A 15,754-nucleotide genomic window follows, 5' to 3' on the forward strand; every position below is an offset into this window, starting at 1 on the left:
CTTTAAACTGATCCATCTTTTTTTCAAAGAAATGGAAAATTTCTCTAGTGAGGTCCTGACCCTCCAAGGAATTAGGTACACACTCAATCCTCTGAATGCACAGAAACCTGGGCATTATCAACCTCCAACAGAGTTTTGCCGCATCATACATCAGCTCTGTTCACGTTTTTAGTTACATGGCAAATTTTTTTCTAAATGACTCTGCAACTTCAACCTCATCCATAAACCACTGAAGTGAATGGAAAAACAACCCCACTAACCTCAACAATTCTTGGACCATTAGGACCTATAAAAAGCCATACTTATCCTGCATTCCTTCAGCTTCAGCAGCACTGTCTGGGAGCTCCACAGTCTGCTACGCACGCAGCAGTGGGTTTAGGACAATCACTGCTGACTGCAGGAGATAAAGAACTTTTATCTAAAGATGTGAGAACTTTTATGAAATCAAACATATGGAAAATGTTATGAAACTATTTAAAACCTTTTGAAATACACAACTTAATCAACAAAAACTATTTCCATGCATAAACTGAGGCACGGATACTAATTTTAAAAATCTATCATAGCTTGATAAGTAGCTTTAAGCAGGGAGCCTCTTTTCCACTTCTCTTCCCAAGCTCACTTTATGTGTTTTCTCTCTGTGTCTCAGTTGTTCATTTCTTCTTAAAAATGGAAAGAATATTCACCAGGCATTTTTCAATTTTGCTTTCTAAGTTAAACAAGCCACGCCACAAAGAAGAAAGTGTTTAAAAGCAAGAATATGTACTGCCAAAACCTGAAAATGATACCAGAGATATGTTGAATAAACATTTCATACATTTAACAACAAAGATGGAACACATGTTGATAATCCTTCGCTTAGTTGTTGCCCTGTTTATTCAGTATTCCCCAAAGTTAACATATAACACATGTTAAAATGATTACACTGTTTTGACCGTGCAGCTCCTATTCTATTCTCCAGACTATTTCACGGATCTGGAAGATATGACAGGATCACTGGGGTTTGTGCAGGAATTGCACACCTGCAAAATACTGTGAGCCCAACGTTTTCAATTTTATTAAATATTACAATATCATCTCAAAATAGTCTAAAGCATCCCAAAGCACTTATTCTATAATTGTATACAGTAATGACGCCAATGCCAGCAGCACTAAATAGTGGGATGAAAGCTTGCTTTTGATGAGACAGTTGAGATATTTCATTTGCCCCTCTTCTCTCCCTTATCTTGACAAACTCAACATACAAAAGGACCTGATGAAACAAAATGAAATGGAGATTCAAAAAGATTATAGTTCTACCACCGTACAATGGTGCCACTTAACCCTTGATTCCTCTTTTCCATCAATTCTAGCAGAATTATTTTTAAATCATAATGGCAGAGGTTTGGGCTGTGAGAAAGCTATTCTTGGCAGAAGAACCACATCAGAGGACACAGAGAAAATGAAGACCAATCCCTGACATTGCCTGAGGCTGAGGAAACTCCAGGGGAATGTTCATTTACACAACCCTGCTCTGTGTCAATCTGTACTACTGGATGAGCACCTCCATCACAACACCCTCTGACTCCTAGCAGGACTCATGCTTCTAGGGTATCCCCAGGCTCACCTTTATAGGATCCGGGCTGCTCCCCAAATCAGAAGGATCAACTCCCCACTTAACAACTTGAAGCAAGCTTCAGACCACTCTGTGCACCCACTGGGCACTATGACACTCTATAAGCGATACAGATCTCGTACAAAGACTGTTACAGACTATGTGAGGTCATATACTATTTGTTCATCTCTCCCTGCTTATTACAGATTTTGCCTGACAGCTAAGTCAGACATTGAGAAAGCTACGATGAAGATAATTTTTTTTTTTTTTACACCACTAGGCTGGGTTTTTTTTTGCAAAGTATTCCACTGATTCTGCTTTCATAAGAGGTTTAGGATAACTTTTTTTTTTTTTTTTTTTTTTTAAGTATTTTTCTTGCATGACTTGACAAATTATTAGAGAAATAATTTTGTTAGATGGGCAGACCCGTGGTTTCCAACATCAGGTTTTGTCAAGAGCTTGCTTAATGCTAGGATTCAAAGTTAATTTCTTCTACATTTTTAAAGAAATGAAGACAGATGAAATATGGTACTCAGAGGTTAAATTTTGCTTTAAAATATTGTTGTCATATTGAATGTCAGTTCAAGTAATGTTAATTTTATTAAATTTCAAGAGAAGTAAAACTAAAAACGAAACAAAACCAAAAAAAAAAAAACACAAAACACTAGTAGTATCTCTCCGGTAGCTTGGAATCTCAACTTTACTGCACAACTCCAGGTACGGAAGAACAAATAAAGTACAACAACATTTCAGTAGGGAAAGCACTGTGGGCTCTTCTATATTTTTTTTCAGTTCAAATCATGAATATATGCATTTGCACAGCATTTCTCAGGGATGCTTTCACAGCCCCACAGTAACCTGATGATACAGCAGCAGACATGAATACTGACCTGAACCCCTGGCAGTCTTGCCATTGGTAGCAATGGGACGGAGTTGAGACTCATATTATCAAAGTAGGCCTAACAGGGTCTATGCCAATCACTTCCATGGGTGCTTTGCAAAAATCAAATCATCTTTCCACATTCTGTTCCAGCCTCATCATCTTTGCTACCACACAATCTGGATACAATTTTGTTTCTAAATTTGAGCCTGAAAGCCACAACATCTGTCCCTAACATTCTGCTCCCACCGAAGGAACCTAAGATGCGTGCTTTGAAATGAGGGCGTAATTCTTCTAGAGATGTTTCCACAACTCACGACTAACGCATCCAGGCAGGTGAGGTGCTCTAGAACAAAGCAGCAAATATTGGTTACCTGGATTCAGATGGCAATGTCTCGTCTACACAAAGCTAGGCTAAATTTATCCAAACCTGCAAGAGTACAAACAGCTATGGCTTGTCAGTTTGTTTCAAATCTCTCCCTTTGCTGTCTTCTTAAAAATACATTCAGTTTACATGGTTTATGTTTACATCACCCTTGGCATGTATGAGTTTACTCCTGAATGATAACATTCAATGGATGTCATTTCCCATTCTGCACTAACAACCCTTTCCAATTCTGGAGGCTTATCCAGGTATCTGTCTATAAACACCAACACCTGCTTGCTCTGATTCCTCTTAATCCATTTTTCCCTACAAATAGCAAGTAGAACAGCAGGGAAATTGAGGTACACACAAGTAACTAGAATTATTACAACATGTGGTGCATGCGGCCTACTAAGGGAAAACGGTGAACTTCATGTACTACATTAGCATCCCCACTTAACGCAGTACATTCAACAGTACATGTGCATTATGATTTGAATTGAACAAGTCATCGAATCCCACGTAAAAGCCAGGCTCTGATATTGTTAAACTTTCTACAAATACAAATCAAAACATGTATATCAATAAATACATCAAGAATAATTATAAAAGGTAAGTTGCCACATTGAAGCATTATGTTTCCATATATGCAAGTATCTAAACATTTTTTATTAAAGCTTTCTATAGAAGTAGTTACATATTTCAGTAATACACAGGATATTTACAATTTCCAGGTCAAGCTCAACACAACAGATGTTCAGGAAGTAAATTTATTGATGAAGTCAAAGAAATGCCTCAGATACTTTAGCAGAACCATACTTTTAAAGTTTTGCTAGCTTCCATCTGCTTTCTCTAGTGATCCACTCACAAGTCGGGATTAAATAAAGGGAAGAAAGGGCCATAATATAAATTAACTTCATGTTTGATTGTATTTGAATAAATTCCAGTTTCATAAGCCAGCAACATTTCCAAGAGATTTAAGTTAAAATGAAATAGAATTTTTGGTAATACATGAAAAATTGATACTTCATTGTCTTGGATAGGATTTTCAATGAGTTTAAAGGAAATTGGAGCTCAAATTTCAACAAAATTCCAGAGAAATTATATACCTTATATATGGTACTTAAGATCCTGTCAATAATTTCAGATATGTGCTTCAGGATGTCTGATCTTGTACTAATCTGCTATTGGTTTACTGTTCAGTTTAACGTTATTCCTTTGCTAAGCAACTGTTCCTGATCAGCTAGAGATTAAGACCAATCCAATATAAAGTAGCCCAACAGATCATAGAAAAGGCCAAGCAAAGCAAATTGCAGGATGTTTCATATATCAGCTCACACGGTTGTTGAAAACCTAAAGCCGTGAGTTCTTATAAAATACAAAACAGAATAAATTTTTCAAAAGTTTTTCCCAAATTTATTTCCTACATCTCAAATTTTTACGATAGATCATAAATATACATGTGAACAGCACGTAGAAGGCAAATATATCAACACAGTTATTTAACACTTAATTTAAATGATAAGCATAGGCAGACTTTTGGTTTGCAGAAAGGAGCTGAGACCAAATCCTAGACAGTTCCTTTCTACATACAAATGGGAAAAAAGCAGGGGGTAATTTATTTTTTGTGTGTGTGATGAAATGTAAGAATGCCAGTTCTGTTATTACCTATATCCTGATTACCATTAGAGCTGTGCGCGTTATTTGAGTTGTAGCTAATCAATAAATAAAAACATCTTATAGTCATTGCATTTCAAAACCCTCAAAACTGTTGCCTGTTCAATGAATGTGTCTGGCAACAGCAGTTCATATAAAACAGGAATAGCAAAAACCAAAAAAGTCATACAAAATACAGTGCATGCAATTAAAGTACAAGCTTCAAGGACAAGTAACCACAAAATGTCATAAAAGCAATCAAGAACATTTCTAACAGGTGGAGGCAAAAAGCAGAGAAGTGTGGTGTATTGCCATGAGAAATGAAGACTTTCATTTTCAAATGAAGAAATGAAGCAGCTGCCTCATTGAATATAATACCCTGCAGCTGGATGAATTGCAGCACAGCTGGAATATTTCTTGAGATATTCTGTATATACACAAGCATCTGTATATCCACTAACCAGAAGTATTTTACCAGAGGAATTATAAATAATACAATAGGACTTTTTCGCTGAAAAATTGGGTTCTCAAAGTATTGCACCAAAACCTACAAGGACACTAGTTTGGCATAGCATATCCTCAGTCACAATGAACTGGCAGTAACAAATCGGGAAAGACCAACAATTCATAAACTGGGACGACGTTACCTTTGTTCCTCAAGGACAGCACTCCTCTAGTCAAGAAATCACAGGCATCCAGGTAACATACCTACATCAGGACCTACCTTAATAATCTTACTCTAGGATGAATTCTATAATTACTCTAAAGTTCCACTACCAATTAACCTAAAATGATGACACTTAACCCTATGTTTCTCTGTATATATCAAATTTTATAATGTTACTAAAACAGTTTTATATTAAGCCATCCAACAATGAAATCAATGAATGCTTGCACTAATAATGTGCATATAAACTATACACGTATATAATAAGTTGTTTATATACATATAAACAGAGGAAAAAAAGCCAATAAAATAAACCACTGAAAAAAGGTACAATACATTCAGGGTTGGCCCAGAACGTTCATTGATTTGCAACAACACCCAAGAGGCCACATTTATATCTGGCCCCAAAACTTTCTGCAAAATTACCTGTGCATATTTGGTAGCTATATGCAAATAGTCACACATAATAACAGAAAACGTAGAAGCAACATCTGGAAATCTGACAGGACAACAAAAGTGTTACTTGACAGAATTTTGGCATTCATCCAGCAGACTCTCAAACACTCCCATAAAGGATTTTCCTGAGGTTTGGAGGATGATTTCTGTTGATCAGCTGAATGGACGATGTTCAACAAAACATCTTTTAATGAGACCAGTACTGAATGAACAGTTTCCTCACAAGCCTACATACCCTTGTCTGCACAAAGCCTGAGGAAATGAGCCAAACCCTCCCGAACTCTGAAACATCAGCAAGACTGCTCTGTGCCTACAGCTGGCTGAGTGTCTGCAGGTAGTGTCTGCACTGTCCTTGCAACTACACTCCCTGTAGAAACTCTCTGAAGTCACTCCTCTCTGATCTCTGCGTGCTCCCATTCCAGAAGTGCTTAATGCTATTTGCAATTCTCCATAACTGAAAATGATTTTTAAACGAACAATCAGGCTTTTCTTCAATGTTATACTTACATAATATTAATCAAAGCTTATTCAGAGTCTACAGTGTCATCAATTACCAGCAGACTGGAGAAGTTTCCTAGCAACTTGACATTTTATATTGGGGCCTCCATTTTGATCTTATATAAGAAGCTACTTTGTCATGCAAACCAAGTCAAATTTGTTGGTACAAATCCAGCAACACAACACAAATAAATAAACGTAGCAGCATTAGTCTTCAGTCTCCATCCTAATAGCAAAGATGAATTCAGTCTAAATCGTAAGCGCCTCTTTTCTGACACAAAATACTGAAGTTGCAGTATTTGCTAGACAGCTGTGGAAGAGATAGGCTTAATTTTCTTTAGAGCTTATATTTCACACAGCTGTAGCTGAGAAGCACCTGTAGCTAGATGCCAGGTTACTAGAAGGTATTTTAAAAGAAAAGTGAAGTCAAAAAGGATTTTACAGCATGCACAGATCTTCTGCATCTACAGTGAGTTCTCCTCTGAATGCAAGTCAGGCCTCAGGATAGAGCACTGACACAAAACGTCTTTTAGGGGAAGAGTACCAGGAAGTCCAAACAGAACTCAAAGCAAGAAGGCCTGCAGTTGTTCAGGATTTTCTGTGGCCATTGATTTGAAATGCTATATTTCACAATTTATTTTGGATGCGTAAGATATCCTAGATATCCTCACAGAGATGAAGCATCAGACAGATTTTTCTGGAGAGGACTTTATTTCTTCTTTAAACTTATACAGGATTTCTGTCAATAAATCTTCAGTTATCTCCCTCCTCTCAAAAATGCAGCTGTTCTTCACTAAGAGAGACTCCTGTGGTCAGATTTTCATTGAATTGCACTTGTCAAGGAAACAATAGTTTTTCTCCTTGAAATATACTCTTTGCATATAGCGATCAAAATATTGAATGCTTTTCTTTAGGTTAAGTTTTTTTTTTTTTACACAATTAAAAATGAAGCTGAAACAAAGAGTTCAAATTGGAAGAGGTGAATTATCTGAATCACTCAAGCGTTTATTGCTTCTGTAGATTTAAATTTCCTTACAGGTTTTATGATCATATCAGTGTGATGTTTTCCCTCTGTCACATCTGGATCTTCCTCTCAAATCCTGCCTTTGAAGTCATTCTGTGCTAGTGGTTCTCCAACACAAACTTGTTTGCTTTTTTTCATTAGACACTCTAAATTCATGGAGTTTATAGTCTCTTTAATATGGCTTTTTTAATAAGACAGAAGTTTGTGTTGGAGTAGTAGCAGATAAAACGGGGGGGAGGGGGGTTAGAAATGCAGCTGCACCAGTCTGATCAAGGGAGAAATAAAAATATGCTATTTTTCAAAAATAATAATTATTATACTTAACTCACCATCAAGAAAGAGCTGTAAATTACAGTTTAGCTGCCCTTATTGATCCAACACAAATATTAGGAGCAAGCTGTGCAGTGCAGGGGAGGGAAAAAGAGATGATTGTGGCGTGTTTTAAATCCCTTGAGCCATCCGTCTTTCCTGGCACAGGGCAGCGTGAGTCAAAGCTGCTGTGCAGGAAGCGAGGAGACAGAGGTGAGCTGAGCTGGCTCAGCATTGGCTGCACTTTGCCAATGGCAGTTGGAAAAGGGATGCTTCGAAGCTAAGGTATCTTAAGTCTTCAAGGCCAAGTTGTATGAGAAGTCATTTTGTCTGCAATGTCTTCAGCCCTCTGCTTGCTGGAGTACCAAGCTCTTTTTTCTGCTTACAGGCACGGTACAAAGTGCCAAAGTTTTACAGTTCTGTAACTTCCTTTTGGGAAGAACTTCACAATGCCTAACATGACTTTAATTAACAGAGCGTACACTGAATGGTCATAATTTGAGATAAAGATGCATAGCTCTGCAACTCTTCCATATACCCACACCAGGTACAACCAGGACTGAGGCATGACTACATTAGAAACAAATGTGTGATCAACTGGGAATCAGATATTAAACAGCTCGCACTGTCTTCCGGCTGACTCATCCAGCTGCAGCTCTAATCCTGATGTGCTGTTCACTGCTGACACTTTGAAACCTACTAGCAGGCTCTATATACACTGGGGTACACATGACTTCACTGTATTAATGACCAAAAATCACCAGTAACTATCACCCTTTTCTCCTTCTGTTAGTATAAAGGGAGAAGAAATACAAATACAACACCCAGCTCTGCAAAAGGAATCTCCCCATCATGAATGGAATTCTCCCATTCCTTTTACATACCTCATCCTACTTTACCTCCGTTTTGGACCTGGGAAAGCAACTTGGCATGATGAGTTCAAGACGGAAAGCAAGCCAAACATACACGGAATCCTGGTAGCCCTAGAGTAAATCACTGATGCTGAAGACACATAATTGAGAAATTCATGCCAATGTATCAGTTTTAGGAAATATGGGGCACGGTGTCAACATTAAGATAAATCACAGCACACATTTATTTGTAATGAAGTCTCCTGTAAAGAGAAATCCCTGTAAACACTGACAGTAAGACATTAAAAGCCATGACATAACTTATTACTTGTGTTGACTTGTATTATCTGTAGCTACTTGCACAGAAGGCAATAAAAGTGATATTCAAGACAGAATTCAAAAAATAGAGATAAATTCTCCTTCTTTGTTCTTCTCAAATACAGAAGGGATAAGTAGTTGGACCTATATCCTCTATTTTTAAATTTCAAGGTGGGATTCTGTGCCCCTATTTGGAAGGGAAACCATAGGAGAGAATGCACAGTGCAGAGCACACACAGCCTGTTAGTAAGGGTATCTCATAAAGGTAACCGTAACAGTGATTCATGCCAAGCAACAGATCAGTGCGGCAATAATGAAGGTAGCTATTGCACAGTATGTATACATATTTCTGTGTAATTCCTCTGCGGTCCTTTTTGTGGAAAACAACCTTTTAAAAACGTTATTTTAAAAACTTAGACAAACTAGATTCTGCTGAATCCAACCACGAAACATATTTTAAGATTAAGTTATTTACCTCACAAATAATTGCAAATCTCAGCTGAGGCAGGCCCAGCTCTTGCTTACAGAAAGGCAAATGAAACAAGTAATTATTTCACAAAACATGTTTCCAGGAAAAGGTTATAGCCCACAAATTACTGAGTTTTTATTCTTCAAATATTAAGGCTCTGACGGTGTGGCAGGCCCCTACTAGAGCTGCTGCTTTGTGTTCCAGAACAATCAGTTCAACATGCAGCTGGGCAAGTCCATAGCACATGTATCCCTCCCCCAGTCACCATTCCAATTGTCAAACACTTAGAAAATTTATATACAACCAGAGAGTCCTGAAATGAATGCATCAGGACCTCGAGTCACATGCTAAACTGGGATTAAAAAAATTGACTCCATTTACCAAAACAGACCTATACTAAGCCTTTGTAATCAAACAAATACATAGAAGACATTTAACAGTGATGTAGCTGAAATACTCTTGCAACACTGTATAGGTGCCAAAGTATACCAGTCAAAGTAGGACTTGCATGCTTTCATTCCTGTAAAATACCCCCAAAAAAAGAGCTATTTATTTACTTGTTGACCAATGAATAAACTCTACAGATGAACAAAGCAGAATCAGCAAGACTCAGTCAAAGTCCCATGGCTTCCACCAGCTGAAAAGTACTTTTGCTTTTCCAAAACACAGTCAGTATAATAAAAGTAAAAACAAGGTGTCTTCCCTTACCTTCTGCAAAAGGTTCCCATTCATAAAATCGACCCATAAATGGCTTGTTGTTGTATGATGCACACTGCACCTCTCTAATATTTCTGCTGCTTTCAGGACACATCTATTTAAATAAAGAACAGATTTATATTATAATCATATTAATATAATTACTGCTTTCTTATTAATTAACTTTAGAAGGTCAATGAAGGCTTTGCCTAATTCTAATCTATCAGTTGTCTTCTTTAAATCAGATAACCAATAGTGTGCTTTTAAGTGACAGTATCAAAAGTGCCTGTAGAAGAAGAATGTATTAGCTTTGTGGAGTTAATGGAGTAACAGTTCTACAAAATAAGCAAATTCTTTACCGAGCTGTCATTTCTCTCAGAATAAAAGAAAAAAAAAAAAAAGGATATTTCAAGATAAATTCAATAAAGTAGATCTGAATCATTTCCTTTCTACAATAGCTTCACATTTCTCATTATTAATTTTCTGGGCTCAGATTCAACATAGTTGAAACACTTAACATATATGCTTCCATAACTTATTACAAGCTGGCAACACCAGCTTCTCATTCTCATCCTATGCTTCAATATATTACCACTTTTTCTTTTTTATTCCTACATGCTACTGTGACAGCCATAACATTACTTTGTATTTTAACTTGTGCCTTCAAATGCTAGCTTCAGAGTGCTTGAAGTAATGAGTACAACATTTTATATAAGCACGCACACATGAACACATTGAAGCAGGGCAAGTTTTACAGATAGAAGTAACATCTTTTATTAGGTCACCTGAAATGCAAGCCTTGGCAGAAAAACCTTGTTCAGATCTGAAGCAGATTCCAAAAGCAAGTACAAGTTAAATACTTAATTACTTTGTTATGCCTTTGTCCTCGCAGTATAGCAGTTAGAGCAAAAGACTGCTCTGTGTGTGGGCACATGCAAAGGGGAGCAAGACTTCTAGAAAAGGGGGTTTTAATTAGAACAATTCCTATGCTTGGAAAAAACAGATGAGCTTTGGTCACACATGCATTTTTTCAAGTGGCCTTCAGAGGATCAAAATGCCGCTAAAAACACTGTTCCACAGCAGTAACCACATGAAGAACCAGACTAGAACAGCAGAATCAGTTTTTCTATAGGAAACAGTTTTCAAGGAAACAGCAGATACAAAATTATATAAAAGCAACACAGATAAGTGACTATATTTGAAGGGAACAGTAAGAAGAGAACCAGTAAGAAGAGATCTTATGGCAACTGCAAGTCAGTTCTGTGGAGGGGGAAGATGGGTTGTCGTTGCAGCAAGGGCCGATGCACCAGAGGTCCCAGATGAAGCTCTCCCCAGAGGAGTTCTGGCTTTGTATCCCCCATCCATGTATAAAGATGCTTGTAGCTGAATCAGTGAGACCAAAGCCAAGAGTTTTAAAAGAGGGGTATGAATTGAACCAAAGATATGGCTGGGGGGAGGCTCACAGACTGCTTTATCTTCTATTAGAATCACGGTAACAACTCTTCTGGAATAAACACTGCTCCTGGCCAAACAGCCATCTGTGCTTAGTTCATCCCCCATCTGAAATCTCCAAGTCCACGTATATGCCGTTTTCCTCAACAAGCCAGCCATCAGAAAACAAGCAAACAAACTAAGTCAGGAAACAAAAAAGAACTAAGCAAACAAAAAAAAGCTTCACAACAAACCACCAGAGTATATTGGACAGGTGAGACCAAAACTCTTTCTAGCGCCTAATACAGAGATCAAAGCTATACTCCTACCCCTGAAATCACACATCCTTCTATCTGCAACACAGCAGAGCAGCAAGAGAAGCAAGAGACAATTCTGACACAATAAATATCGAGGCTCAGAACCTTAAATTTTTCGTGGAAACTAATCACATCATGTATCCCAAAAGTGAAGGGCAGAGCCTGAGCTGGCATAAATTAAGGTCCTTATGTTAAATTACAGCAGAACAAAGTCAGTCTGCACCAGCAAAGAACCCAGCCTGAAGGGTTTCTTTTTGGAACACATTTCCCTTTTCTTTTTTCTTTTTTGGCACATGTGTTCTGACAGTCTGTTGCAAAGTTTTGTTGTTTCTTGTTTCTCCTTTTCTGAGCCTTGAGCTCATGCTCTTGTGTACCACTATTTCTGGCTCATAGACCATTTCCTGTGCACCCTGTTCTTACCAACTGCAGACAATGTAAGAATAAAAAGATCAAAATATTCATTGCTGTTGCCAAAAAAAAAAAAAAAAGTGCTCCCCTCCCTCTTCTAAGATCATTTTTCTATAGCTACAGTTTCTGTTTTTAAACTTACTGAAAGTTGCCCACAGGACAGAGGCCCCATTGCTTTAAAGGAGGACAGAGGACTGCCAAGTACACTAAACATGCTGTCTGGATCAAGACTAAGTCAGAGGAAGAAAAGACTAACTCAGTAACGTCCCTGCTACTTTAAAAGTCCCAACTCAGATATCCTCCCTCCATTTCTTTCAGCATCGTGTAGTTACAATATACATTTTTGCATGAAAATTGGCAAGTGAGAGCTGGTCAGTGAAAACTCCTTACTTTATTCTTTATACAGATTATACCCACTTTTGTTTTTGAATGCTTAAAAAAAAAATCAAAGAATTGCGTGCAAGGTACAACAAGTCAAACTAAGCACAGTTCATGAGTCACCAAGGCTTAAGGCAGTTATACTGCACAAGCACACTGGTTAACATCTATTCATCATTTATTAGCCCCTGCAAAATTCTTAATGCCCAGCTGAACAAAATGACATTTTAATGCCACCTACTGCTCAGCCCCCTTCCAAATGAAATCCTTAAGCACTCCTCAGAAGAACTAAGAGTGTCGGGCACTTGATCTTGGCCTTGTTGGCTTTTCAGACATCTGAGGCAGAAAATGGTGCTATTGCTAAAAGGGAAAGCTCTAACCCTGCACAATCAAAAGCAAAACTTTAGCACAGGTTTTGATTTATTCTCTGAGAGAACAAACAATTTTTATACCTTTAGTTACTACTTCTGTCATAAATCCATAGAGCTTGACTGCAGAACTCCCCGAGGACAGCAATGAGCATCTGGGACTGAGAGAAGGCGATCCCAGAGGAAGTGAATATTTGCAGTGTCTAAAGGCTGTACCTCAAAGAGCTTCGCAGCCCTCAGTTCGCTTCTCAGTGCTCAGGCCGGGCCAGGAGGCGCTGGAGGCCTGTGGAGGCCAACGCCAGGCCTTCCAGGAGCACCGGCCCACGGCAGGAGGAAGGCAGCAGGCAGCGGGCTGCATCTGGGCTTTCTTCACACTCTGTCAGAGGCCCTGTGCTCTTCCTGGCCCTTTGCCAAACAAATATCAATTTTACTTCAAAAAGCAGGCGCGTTTACAGATGAAGAATGTTTCCGTGGTTAAGCCACAGAACTAGCATTTAAATGACCTGGATCTCTTTACTAAATCTTCCAGAGGCTTTCGGTGTGAACTTGGCGAAAGTATTTAGTCCTCGCGTGTGATTCTCCCTCAGCTTCTTCCCCTCTGGAACAGGAGGGCTCTGGAATTGTGTTGCCTCATAGGGATTTGAAAACAAACCTTTTGAAAACAAAATATTGACCTTGATTCTTTTTTTGTTGTAGTTGTTAGCAACAGATTTGGAATTTCTTCCTTTTTTTTTTTTTTCTCCTCATGAACATCACTCTCTTTTGTGATAACTGAGGGAGTTAGCTGAAGTTTTTCTTAGAGATGTTGATGAGAAAACAGGATGACATCTTTAGATGTTTGTCAAACAAAACAAAAAAAAAGAATTATTAAAGCAGGTATGTGGAAGCCAGATCAGCAAAAAATTCAATGCACATAAAACTCAAATTCTGTTGTGTAGATGCAGATATAAATTACCTAGAAAACTAGATTCTATGCTGGGAGACTTTTTTTTTTTAATTATTCTTTCGGTCATGCACTGCAAAATTAGAAACAGGATCACAGACCCATAATTTTGTATGGTTTTAGATGGTGTCACAAGCATACTCTGAGTAGGGGAAAGAAAAACACCAAAGCTGTCAGTCAGTTGTGCAGGTCCTCCTTCAGCCACGCACCATCAGAGCACCAGACACTTTCACACAATGTAAGAGGCTTTCAGAGCTTCTTTCCACTGCCACATTTCGATGCAGCTATTTCAATGAATACGATGTCTCAGCCAAGTTTTCTTCTCGTACTTTCAGAACATGACATTAGAACAGCAGAAGCACAGCATTGTGCTGATGGAGCAGGGAGTGCTTAGGATGGAATATTTCAGAAGTATCCCTTTGTATTTGGAGATATTAAGACAAATTCTTTGAAATACACTGTGTCTGAAGATGACATTGCATTTCTGAAAGAGTTACCCTTATCTATGCCTCAATTTCACCTGAGATACACAAGTATGGAATATTTGGAGGGATGGCATCACGCAGTACTTCTCTTTGCCCGCTACCACCACAGTTTTCTTAAAATTAGCTGCTAGTGAAGCTAAGTCTGTAAAGCAAAGAAACCACCCTACACACTTTTGGAAAACATTTGAAAAACACATGTTTTTAACAAATCTTTGACAGTTCAGTAAATTAACGAAGCATTGGCAATATACCAGGAAATTATCAGCCTGCCAGCTGATGCACGCTCACACTGGCTGCATGCCTGCCATGAGCAAACTGCTTCGTTGCTGGGCTGAGATAATGCATTTCTGGAAAAGCGTAAATGGCTCATTTTGATACTGAAACCACCTTTAAAGGCAATTAAAACATTGACTTAGGTTCTTGGCACCATTTTGTTCCTGTGACCTACAGTAACTGACCAACTGTTTTTCCAAGGCCCCAAAGTCCTTCTGGATTCTCCAGGCTCAAGCATAATTCATAACTAATATTTTCTATGTGCACATTGCATTAAATAAAGTGGAAGTAATCTAGTTATACTTTTTTTTTTTTTTTCACTTCTGCAGTGGTTCTATCTAATCTTATTAATCCTTTTACATTGCAAAGGATAAACACACCTCCAAAGGAAAACAATTCAAATACTTGTTTCTGAAGCAGTATGCTGAAGATTCTTCTTTCATTTTCAGAATATACTCTTTACATAACAATCCACCATTGCAGTGAAACACTGCCCAAGCCTTATTCCTCCCGAACATATGGAAGTTACATGGCCATGTCTGACAGCAGAATCTGGCCTTGCAAATTTTAATTCATCTAAGGTACGTCTTTTTACATTGCCAAGGAACATGCACACACCCGGTATCAGTGCTACCTAGAATCAAGGCAACCTTGTTTTCTTCAGCTGATTCAAAGTCAGCAACAGAGCAATTTATACAACTGGAGACTCTTTTTATTTCCCAATAGTTTTAACGTTTAAAAATTAGAACATAAATACAATTGTCTGCCAATGAAAAAAAAAAAAAGGTATAGCAAATGTGCCTAGATATCACTGGCACAAAATATTTGATGGATTTTTATTATTATTATTAAAATGGAATTGATGTTTATAAAAAAAATAGGCAAGAAAAGTAAAATTTTAAATGCAAAATTCTAAAATTTATGTGAAGAACAGCCTTTCAATAAAAATAGCACTAGCCAGCTCAAGTTACAGTCCATGACCGCAGACAGTACACTATAAATGTCTGGCTTGACACGCAATGAAAATGAACATCTGTGAACACAGTGGTATCTGGACAAGTTTAGGAGGAATAAGCACCTGTCATGCCTAAGTCTCAGCACTGCCTCAAGCGATGAATTTGCACCCATGTGTCTGTTGCAATGGAAATCGTGCTTCGTTAGGGGAGGCATCATCAACTGACTTCATCTTCCTCTGCTAACCAAAGAGGGACTGAGAGGCAAGGCAGAGTCCAAGAGTGCACGTAGTACAGGGTACCAGCCTTTCTCTTTTCCCTCCCTGATTTCAAGGGGCTGCTTCCCACAGACAGAAAAAACCTTGGGCATGTACACAACACAACATCATTGTAGTCCTGCAGGCAACAACCTTGCA

The 15,754-nt window shown here is 38.2% G+C and overlaps 1 protein-coding gene across 4 annotated transcripts in view; it reads right to left on the reverse strand.

Moving 5' to 3' along the window:
• THSD4 (thrombospondin type 1 domain containing 4) overlaps positions 1-15,754 on the reverse strand; it is a 335,185-nt gene that overhangs the window by 210,463 nt on the left and 108,968 nt on the right. For all 4 annotated transcript variants that reach the window (XM_035554004.2, XM_035554003.2, XM_050712995.1 and 1 more), the window contains one exon: positions 9,795-9,897. In XM_035554004.2, coding sequence (XP_035409897.1) covers positions 9,795-9,897 — 103 coding nt within the window. The remainder of the gene's footprint in view (positions 1-9,794; positions 9,898-15,754) is intronic.

This window comes from Cygnus atratus, chromosome 11, assembly GCF_013377495.2.
Source record: "Cygnus atratus isolate AKBS03 ecotype Queensland, Australia chromosome 11, CAtr_DNAZoo_HiC_assembly, whole genome shotgun sequence".
NCBI lineage: Eukaryota > Metazoa > Chordata > Aves > Anseriformes > Anatidae > Cygnus > Cygnus atratus.